At 43.1% G+C, this 11,300-nt stretch overlaps 1 protein-coding gene across 1 annotated transcript; it reads left to right on the top strand.

The window, feature by feature from the left end:
• The first annotated feature begins 5,029 nt into the window (after positions 1-5,029).
• On the top strand, positions 5,030-7,468 carry LOC147433189 (protein CURVATURE THYLAKOID 1A, chloroplastic-like). The gene is made up of 5 exons (XM_086492841.1): positions 5,030-5,274; positions 6,134-6,252; positions 6,361-6,468; positions 6,595-6,666; positions 7,170-7,468. Exons 1-5 carry the CDS (start codon positions 5,106-5,108, stop codon positions 7,263-7,265), a joined length of 564 nt encoding a protein of 187 aa, XP_086348967.1. The 5' UTR covers positions 5,030-5,105; the 3' UTR covers positions 7,266-7,468.
• Positions 7,469-11,300: the final 3,832 nt, after the last annotated feature.

Raw genomic sequence — 11,300 nt, 5'->3', positions numbered from 1 at the left:
AAGAGTCACTTTCCAAAAAAACAGGACTAGGCAGCGTACAGTTGAACAGGTTTTTATTGCTTCTCAAAGAAAGGGTGGTAACAGTAATGCAGCCACTTCTTATGGTTCTGCTACGAGTGGCAAAAATTCTGTTCCTAATGCTTCTGCTGGCAACAATTCGTGTGGAAATTCTGGTGATAAGGGCAAAAAGAAGATGCGTTGCCATTATTGTAAAGCTAATGATCACTTGATCAAGTCGTGTCCTAAGTTGAAGGCCAAAGAGGCTAAGAAGAAAGAGGGTGGTTCCACTGCAAATGCTGGTTCCACTACAAATGTAGCCAATGTTGAGTCTTCTGTGAAAGGAGACTGTGATGGTGATGTTGATGCACAATGGGCTTTTAGCGCAGAGTGCACTTATAATCCTGTTGTCCATGATGCATGCTTGTCAATTGCTACAGATTCACATGTGTGGTATTTCAACAGCGGTGCTACAAAGCACATTACCTCACATCGTGAATTGTTTACCTCTCTCGAGTCTGTCCCTCATGGGAATTCAATCACTTGTGCCAACAATGCCTCTTATCCAGTTCAGGGAGTTGGAAATATTGTGCTTACTGCTGTTAATGGCAGTTCTTTCACACTTGTTGATGCACTTTATGTACCTGGGATCAAAAAGAATCTCTTGTCTATATCCGCACTTGCTAGACTTGGACTTGTAGTCAAATTTGTGGATGACAAATGTACAGTTCATGATCTCAGTTTTGGTGATGAAATTGTTGCATCTGGCCTTTTGTGCCGTGGGCTGTATAAGCTCACTTTGTATCACAAGTGTGGACAAAATTTTGCAAATGCTGTTGCAGATTCAAGGGCTATTTCAAATCCAAAACTTTGGCATGCACGTTTTGGTCATGTGAATTTTTCCAGTTTGCTGCGTTTGCAGAAATCTGATATGGTTGCTTCTTTTCCACCTCTTGAAGCACCTGTCACGCATGTTTGTGAAGGCTGTATTTTGGGTAAGATGCAATGTTCTAAGTTTCCAAAGGATGGTTCAGTTCGGGCCACATGCAGGTTGCAACTTGTGCATAGTGATGTTTGGGGGCCCATGCAAACTCCGTCCTTGGGCAATTACCTGTACTTCGTGACTTTCATTGATGACTACTCCAAGCATGCATGGGTATTTCTGCTTAAAGCGAAGTCCGAAGTTTTTATGTGCTTCAAACAATTTCTGGCTATGGCTGAAAATGTCTCGAAATGTACTATGGGCACCCTCCGTTCTGATCGAGGGGGGGGAGTATATGTCTCATGAATTTAATGCATTTCTGGCTAGTCGTGGGATAAAACACCAATGTACAGTGCCTTATACACCTCAGCATTATCGCATTCTTTTTGGCTTGAGGCCATCATGTGTGCCACTTATGTACTAAACAGGTGTCCTACGAAAGCTTTGCAGTCTATTACTCCATATGAAGCATGGCATGATAGAAAGCCTTCTATTGAGCACATGCGTGTTTTTGGCTGTTTGGCATATGCTTTGGTGCCACAAACACAGCGCAAAAATTGGATGATAAGGCTGTCAAATGTATTTTTGTTGGTTATAGTGCTGAAAGCAAAGATTACAGGTTGTATCATCCACAAACGAAATGTATTCTGGTTTCACGGGATGTAGTGTTTGTGGAAGATTCTGTTCAACCCTTGTTGTCATGTACTAGAGATAGTAATGTAAGCTCACAGGACATTTATGACACTTTGTTGCCTCTTTTCAGTGGTAGAAATACGAATGTAAGTTCCAATGAGGCAAATGTACAGCCTATGGGGGTTTCTGAAAATGTTATAGATCAGTCTATTACTGATGCAGATGTACATGATGTACTTGATGAGGAAAGGGCTGAAAATGAGCAGGCTAGAGGTATGCCAAAATGGTTGGTGCACACTTTGCGTGACAGCAAATTGGATGCACCTTTGTCTAGTCGTACTCGTTCAGGCTCTCGCCATGCATCTTATGCATCAGATTGTTATGCTTTGGCTGTGTCTAGTTTACATGATGTTGAGGAGCCTCTGTCTTTTGATGAAGCACAGAATTCAAAAAATTGGATGGCTGCCATGCAATCAGAATATGATGCACTTATAGAAAATGACACATGGACTTTATGTGATTTGCCTCCTGGCAAAAAGGCCATTGGTACGAAGTGGGTTTACAAGTTGAAATGCAAGCCGGATGGTGAGATCAATCGCCATCAGGCTCGACTTGTTGCAAAGGGTTATGCACAACAAAAAGGCATTGATTATGAAGAGACTTTTGCTCCCACTTGTCGTATGACTACTGTGCGTTTTCTATGTGCATTGGCAGCTGATTTTGGTTGGGATGTACATCAATCAGACATTGTTACTAATTTCTTGAATGGTGACATATTTGAGGAAGTTTATGTAACGCAGCCTCGCGGTTTTGTCATAAAAGGACTAGAGAACAAAGTGTGAAAATGTAACAAGGCTTTGTTTGGGTTGAAGCAATCTCCTCGTGCTTGGTATGAGAAAGCTAACACTCATTTGGTTAAACGAGGCTTTCGTAACAGTCCAACAGAAAGCACATTGTATGTAAAGTGAGGGTGATGTACTTCTCATTGTGGTTCTTTATGTCGATGATTTGTTGATCACTGAACCAAATGAGAGACATATTGCTGAATTTAAGGCTGATTTGAATGCTACTTTCAAGATGAAAGATTTGGGGTTGTTGCATCATTACTTGGGTATATAGTTTAAGCAGTGTGATGGTGGTATTGCCTTGTGTCAAAAAAGTTACATAGAGGCATTGCTATGTAAGTTTGGACTTGAGGATTGCAAACCTATTGCCACTCCCATGGAAACAGGTTTGAAGTTGAGTCTACATGATGCTGGCGATCCTGCTGATGTCACTCTTTATCAAACTGTTGTTGGCTGCCTCATTTCTGTATGCAACACGAGGCCAGATATTCAGTTTGCAGTCTCACAGGTCAGCACATTTATGCATAGCCCAGGGTCTAAGCATTCGCAGGCTGTCAAGAGGATTTTCCGCTACCTTAGTGGCACTTTACATCTTGGCTTGTTTTATCCCAAGGGAGGATCATTGTCGCCAGACTTACATGCTTTTTCGGACTCAGATTGGGCTGGTTGTTTTGACACACGAGTGTCCACAAGTGGTTTTTGTTTCATGCTTGGCAGCTCATGTATATCATGGTTGAGCAAGAAGCAACCTACTGTGGCCACTTCGAGTTGTGAGGCTGAGTACAGGGCAGTCTTCACAGCTACGGTTGAGTGTGTATGGCTCAGACGCCTTATGGTTGATTTGGGTGTTGGACAGGACACTGCCAACACTATCTACACTAACAGCTAGAGTGCATTGGCAGTTGCGAGGAACCCAGTTTTTCATGGTCGCACAAAGCACATTGAGGTCAATTACCACTATGTCAAGGAGAGGCTCTCAGCAGGAGAGATCAGCTTGGCTTATGTGCCAACACAAGACAACCTTGCAGATCTTTTCACAAAGGCATTGCCTCATGAGAAGCTTGAAGCTTTCCGCAAAGCTTTGGGCTTACTCCCCTTTGTGGACTGATCATGTCCTCAGGGCATGGCACTTCCCTTTACTCATGTGCCAGCTCTCGTTCACCGCTTCACTCCAAGGGGTATTTGTTACCATATACATGTGGTAGTGATGTGTGTGACTCTAGGGCTATCTATCTTTCCATTGCACACTAAGTTATACACTCTCTATTGTATGCCTTGAGCTTCCTTCGTCTTCTCCAAGCTGTGTGTGTTTCTCTGCAACCCTAATTCCAACAGCTCATGTAGACCAGCCCCTAAAGCCGCCCCCTCCTCCTAGTTGGCCTTGCTCTGACGTACTACCAGCCCACCCTCAACTGACGGCTCTCCCTTGTTCACGCCCTCGCCCTCCTGCTCGACAGATCCCCCTTGCAGCTTGAGACACCCCCTTTGGTCGCCCCGCCTACTGCAATCCCTGCACCAGATGGCGCCTTGCTTCTAGCATGCCTGGCAGATGGCAGCCCTTTCCATGCTCGGCCTCTTGGTTGCTACATTCTCATGCCCGTTTTCTACATGGCGACCAGATTACCAAAAAAAGTTTTTTTTTTCTTTTTTAACTCCTCTCAAGTTGGGCCACCTTCACAAGAGAGAATGCTCGGCACAACTATCGCGAGCTCTGGATAACTTAGCACGGGGATTCAGGCCCTTGTGCCAAGGCCATCATGGCCGCAAGTAAATATAAACCGCTCCACAAAGTCGATCCTCTGATGCCGAGATCTCCGCCAGGCGAGGTGACGGTCGCCATGATCGCTTTTGACTTTGAGCTCAATGCGACATTGAACATACACCAAGAGATTGAGCTCGACCTTCATCCTGGCATAGCTTCCTCCCAAGAACTTTGAATGACAAGCCAAAAAACCCGAGCTGTAGAGCACAACAGAGGCTACAGAAAAAGATAGCAATCACCGAGCTTTAGGCATTTGTAAGCATTCCGACTACTAGAGCTCCAAACCCCATCATCAACCTGTAAATTACCGCATTTGGCGTACACATCACTGTGAGACCTGCTCCAAAATGCATCTGAGTCCTGCCAAAGTCTGATACCATCAACCCGCTTGATGCCATATTCCTGTTGACTGACACTTCCACAGGTCGACACGGTTTGGGTGCACCAACGTTTTAGAGAAAAATCTTCCAAATTTTGGCACAAAAAGTAGAGTGGAGTAGTGGTAGTCTCCTATGGTGATGTTCAGAGCTCGCTTGGGTTGCACAATGTTTTGCAACCATCAACTACCTCCTTTAGTTTATGTTTGTGCTTTTCCTTGGTTTCCAACTTGCCTTCACCTCTCGAGGAGGAGCACGATCCCCGGCCAGTGGGCGATCTAGTTGCAATCCAAGCATCAATGTGAACTGCCTCTGAATGAAGCAAAGCACATGTTTCATGTGAATGAGATTGAGAAAACAGGATAAGGAGGGGGCTACAAATTACAAGTGTGAGATATCAATTGGGTATGTGGCAACAAGGCGGGCAAATGGAGAGCGCCAAGTGGGCAATCGATGTGCCTATGCAAAGATCGAGCCGATTCTGTTGTCTGATATCAGGGTAAGTAGCCATGGCCATCGTTTGCGCTGTCGTTCCTGTCACTGCCATGTCGAGGGCCTTTCCTGCTTCCTCTTGCTGTGCACTTGTCGGCGGACGATCATCACCATCGCTACCTTCTCTCCTTCCATCGAAGCGATGCCTTCGCATCCTGCCTCACATGTCCAACTCTTCCTTCTCAGGTTTTCTTTTCTGTGTACTGCTCGACCAATGCTAGGCCTCATTTTTTGTTCTGAGACATGAGATGATGACTGTAGTTATGACTTGCTCCTTTGTTTGTCCTGCTCTGCTCATCAAGGCATGTCAATGTATATGCCCGCATTCTTTACGATTGGTTAACGCTTTGCATGCGGGCGCACATTTGGGTCTTCCATGCACACAAGGTTGGTAGTTGTGTGAACAGCTCCGTCTCTTTGAAAAGCACATATTTAATGTGAAGATGAAGCTCATCCAGCTTCTTAGTTTTTATCTCCTAAGAGAGATGGCAAAGGGTAACAAAGTTCCAGCCCAGAATGAGCTGTTTTCCTGCACAAATTTTGCTGAGAGACGAATTCTTAGCCGTTTATTGCTCATTGATTGTAGTAAATGCCTGCTAACTTTGGTTGTTTGTTTTCCATGTTTTTAAATTTCTATTGGTCTATTCTTTCATCGAAAATCCATAGCACACAATGCATATAGAGGTTATACACAGACAAAACACATATGTTTCTAGAGGTTTATAGGAAACCAAATATTCAGGAGTCTAGTAGGTGGATGCACCACCCTACATACATGGTCACACAAGTGCGAAAATATGTTGCACATTACACATATATGGCAAATTATTAGTTTTGAAAATTAGAACTTCTTTTTTGAACCCAAGGAACACGTTTCGTCCCCCCGTTTCAAGTTTGTTTCAAAACGTTTCAAGTGCTTTGCACGTGTTCCATTTCAAGGGGACGAAACGCATTTTTATGTGACACTGGTGCAGTAAAGTCAGATAGAATTGTTAGATGTGTAATGTGAACGACAAACGGTAAAATGAGTTCCCTCTTATGGCAGCTAGAAGAAGTAGGTGTGCAGGGGTCTGTGTGAGGGCAACGACCTCCTCCTCAGAAGATAGTGGCATGTCCGATGCCTCACGGCAGATTCAAGAGATATTTGATGACCTCAAGATGAAGGTCAGCCTTTCGCTTGCCACCCAAGTGCAAAAATTGGTACAAGGTTCGAATGCATGTTAGACTTTTGGCATGTATTACAATATGCCATCTTGATTGAAACTTTGTCAGTATGATGCATTGGAGAACAAATCCCAAGTCTGGATCTATGGAGGGGGAGCTTTGGTAGCCCTTTGGTTCTCATCCATCATCGTTGGGGCAGTCAACAATATTCCTTTGGTAATTATGTTGCTAACGTACACACTCTCGTACATGCTTGTACGGGGTTTCCTTTGTGAGGATGCATCCAATTCTTTAGTTTTGGAACTTTCTAAGCTTATGCATGGCTGTCAATTCAATGTCTAGCTGCCAAAAGTACTGGAGTTTGTGGGACTCTGTTACAGCGGTTGGTTTGTCTATCGGTACCTTCTCTTCAAGGTGAAATCTTTGCCCTTTCATATCATTTTCCATCTTCATTTTATCTCAAAACAGTCCTCACCTTGCATGACTTTCTAGCATGTCTGACACGGCTTCTGTATTGGCGGCAAGCTTGCCACTGAGATGTAACTCTTTTGTTTTTTTTGCATCAACTTTCTATCTGTTGCACAGAAGTTACAAGAGCATAGCCATGTTATAGAGTTTGCTTTCCGAGTCATTTGATTGTGGACGCATTAGTCACACTCACACCTAGATGGCTCTCCATTGGAAAGTGACATTTCGTAAGGTTATTTACTTATTACGAGCATGTGCGAAGGTTGACTTGCAACAAGTATGTGCAATGCTTAGGAAAGTGTAGGTATGCGTTCTATGTTGCACATAGCATACCGTCATTATGTTGCAAATGGCGGTAGTCACTGTATTGATCTGTTTTGCAATGCATGATCCCTGAAGTGACTAACCGTTGGGTTTGGGCATATAATAGCGCTTGTGTACTTGTGCAGTCAAGCAGGAAGCAATTGGCAGCAGATATTGAGGAGTTGAAGCTGAAAATAACCGGGGTACCAAGGAGTTATTTTATGACCGAAGATGATGAGTAGGGAAAAAGCAATTCACATCTGCCGACATAACCAGAGTACTGACCCTTCACCTGGAAGAAGAGGCAGATTAGGAAGATTCACATTGTTAATCGGCCTCTCTCTCTCTCTCTCTCTCTCTCTCTCTCTCTCTCTCTCTCTATGTGTGTGTCTCTCCATGTCACGCATTAAATAGTTTACAGGAGATAATATAGATCTTATGCGTATGGTATCATGTAGATAGTTTTAGACTTCAGCTTTGCAGCCCTTTGCTCATTCAAATGAGAGAGAGAGAGAGAGAGAGAGAGAGAGATGGGTACCCTATTAAATAAGTAGCATTAATGGCATTAATGTGGTAATTTTCGCAGGACAAGTATGTGTGTATGGGTGTAGTTATGTGCTTTCAGAGAGTAGGTCCCCCATGCTTTGAAAGGATGCTATCTATCACCATTGCAGATCCATGGTGGCATACTACATGGATTAGTTGTTGACCTATACCTTGCTTTCTTCGTTATGATTGCAAATGTAGAACGTTATGTTTATCTATGAGACATGTGCCTCAACGACAGCAGTTGCCGGTTGCTGCCCCATAGTACATATCTTTTGAGGCTCACTAGATTGTCCTTATTAAGTGAGAAACATTTAAGGACAATAAGAATGTAAGTGTCAGTCGACGATGCGGAAGCGTAGAGACCAAGGGGAGTGAGCGAGCGAGCGAGAGAGAGAGTCTCTTGAACCAATCAACCTTGGCAATGAATAACTGAGTGTGTATACAATGGAGGCAAGGGTTTGCTTACATAGCAATCCTAGTAAATTGCCCTACCCAAGACTTTGACTTGAAAGCCAAACTAAATCATGGGATCACATTGGACAATTCACTTGAGATGCTTAAACTAACACCCTCTCTCCAGCTCATAGTGGACATCAATAGTGAGACCAAGTCAATGAAGAAGCTACCATGGACACCCCACACTAGAAGGCCTTGGACTATTGGATATACCTCGGTGTTCATTCCTCATCTTTGTGTGTGAAAGTGATGCCATCTTGAGTATTGGTTGCCCTTGTTGAAACTTTGAACCGTAGACCATACTACTATTAATAATCCCCATTCGTGAACTTTGAACACATCACACCCAAAATATAGAGCTCCAAGACAATGGATTGTTGGAACATATTCTGTTCGTAATCTGACCAACAACAATAAATTGGCTAGCCCATCCATAGTGTTTTAGACATATGATTGGTTCCTTGCCAAATGTATGTGCATAGAACTCCTACCTATTGGTCCTGACACCAGTAACTTGGAACTTCAACACTAATTATACGGAGGATTGCTTGCCTCTCTTTGCCACTCACAAGTCTCTCTCTGGTTGAAGCTAGTGGTGACACTTGTCATTTGACTAGAAATCTAATGTCGAAGCGACTATGGCCATCGCCACAAGTGCCATGCCGATCTCTATCAAATACTACCGTGATCTTTGTCCAGCTTGCCTTTATCCTTGTCTTCTAGTGAGGTCTTGCTTTTGCCTTTGGCTTCCAAATCCCGACTCAAACAAAGCATCAAAGCACAATCATGATTGCAATCGTACCTCTCGGGCACGAGGTAGCTAACTAAGTAGTGGTATTGCTATCCTTGTTCGGTTGATCTTTGTCGTTGTCCTCTGAGCAAACTCCTCCACCTGGCTTTTGACTTCACAAACTCAAGCCAAACAATTTGTCGGGTTCCTTGAAAATTGTGTTGATGTACAAGTCGCTAAATGGATGGTTGACACTCCGTTAGCCACAGCCACTTGGTGCGTTTGGTCGTTGTTATTGTGGGTCGAGCAAGGGGATGCCTTGTTGAAGTTACAAAACTTGGTCTTTTGTACCTTCTCGCACTCGAATAGGTTGCAAAAAATCCAAGCCAGGAATAACTCCCAAGCTGCACGAACCAAGCCACTCTAGTTGTCTGCCACTTCTAAACCGATCATGTTCTATTGTTCATCTCTCAAGCCAATGGCTTTGTTCCCTCGCTTCCAAGCCTAACACCAAGAAATTTCTTCAAAAGAATAGCCGCATGATTGGTTCAAAACCATTCCCTTGAACCAAGATTTCCTTTGTCCTTCTCGTGCCCCACACTGCTTGTGGTTCCCTCTTTCAAGCCACTATTCCAAAAGCCTTTATAGGCTCTTTCATTTTAAAAACTGACAAGACAAAAGGTTAAAGGGGTAGTCGTTAAATGGCTGTCGGGGGGCAGCGTTGCGTTTTAAAACACTCGTAGGTGAGATGGGGTAGAGGCACTGTTGATTGCTTACTAGCAACATATCGAAACGCTAGGAATAGAGGGGCTTTAGGCGCTTCCGATGGCAGCGTTTCAAAGCGCGCATAGGGGACCTTGCACTGGACGCGAGTTATGTCACCAAGGGGTTGTTGAGTGCAGCGTCTCAAAATGCTACAATAGGGAGGAACTACGCCGGCCAAGGGACACTCATCGAGAAGCAGCGTTTTAGAACGCAGGTAGTTGCAAGGGGTCATGGGATTAGTCACTGGTGAGGAGGGGGTTCGAATCTTCTTCTCGAAGCTGCTCTTCTTTCACCAAGGCTCTTCAGCCGCGATAGCTTTGATACCATGTCCAAGTCGAGGACGCGGAAGCGTAGATAGCAAGGGGAGTGAGTACGAGAGTCTCCTAAACCAATCAACCTTGGCAATGAATGATTGAAAGTGCATACAATGGAGGTGAGGGGTTGCTTATACAGCAATCCTAGTAAATTGCCGTACCCAAGACTTTGACAAATAAGTAAAATAAATACCTAAAAGTCAAAGTAAATAATGGGATCACATTGGGTAGTTTACTTGATATGCCTAAATTTTAACAGTAAGTACAAAGAAGTAAGCTTGAGAGGCTCCTATTGGCTATACTCTTGACAATTCCATGAGTATGCTTGATCACTCTTTATTTAGATGTAAAGAGAGATGAAAAAACTGGAAATGGAAATGCATCTGTGAGCTAGCAAATATGTTGCCATTTTCGCCTCCATTTGTTCTCTCCTTTAACTCCCAAGTTCTGAGGTTATGTCTCCCTTCAATATGTGCTGGTTTGTTTTGAATTGTTTTTCAAGACTAGCAAGAGAACTTTCTGCCTTAAGAGAATTGGGGGTAAAACCCTCAAGAGAAGGAAAAGGAAAGGAAGAAAAAATGGTTACTCAAACCAAACCCCAAAGAAAAGGAAAAGGTAAGGAGGAAGAAAATACTCGATCACTTCCTTATATGGAGATGAAAAGTCCTTTTGACTTTCCATTTCCATTGTTAAGAAAACAAGAAAACATAAAAGGTATAAAAATTTGAGAAGAAAAGACGATGAAAGGTGAAAGAGTAAAGCATAAGCATCTCACAACCTCTTCATACATAGTGACTATATAGTCTTTTGACTTTCCAATCCCTTAAAACCTTTTCATCTCCTACACCATCACTTCCCTTTTGCATTGCATATAATTTTATAACTTTTAATTTTTCAAAATGATTGAGACTCAATTGAGCGTGTTAGAAATGTGTACCGTTTGTAGCACATACGGGTAAGTTGCCTTATGCCCTAATCGCTTCACCTACATAGGCTTTTTAATATATTGAAGTTGGCTTGATGTTATCCATGTAGAATGATGGAAGTTAGGGAAATTTTGATTATTCAATCATTTAGTATAATTGGACATTTTTTAATTCCGGCATGCTAAATATATAACCCTAATGTTGCTATCTCAAAAATTTCATATGCTCTTCAACCCCTCACCATGCTCACATAGTAACAACTGATGTTCGATTCTAACATTGTGTGCTAACTCTACAAGAGCTGGACTTTATTAATAGGGCCAAGGTTATGCATGAGGGGCTAATTATTGTCATTGGTGAGGTCATTCCAAAAAGTACTCTTGCATAGATAGTTTAGATGCTTTGCTAGATTCTAATCATTAGACTTTTGCCTCCACCTTTAGGCTCGTGACAAAGAATAAATCCAATGATGTAAAGCCAGATGTTCTTGTCTTTGTATTGTTGCAAAAAGGCCAATCCAAAATTAATAAGGTGAAG

Source organism: Adiantum capillus-veneris, chromosome 20 (genome assembly GCF_014529385.1).
Source record: "Adiantum capillus-veneris isolate H3 chromosome 20, ASM1452938v2, whole genome shotgun sequence".
NCBI lineage: Eukaryota > Viridiplantae > Streptophyta > Polypodiopsida > Polypodiales > Pteridaceae > Adiantum > Adiantum capillus-veneris.
This window is presented reverse-complemented; position numbering and strand designations above follow the sequence as displayed.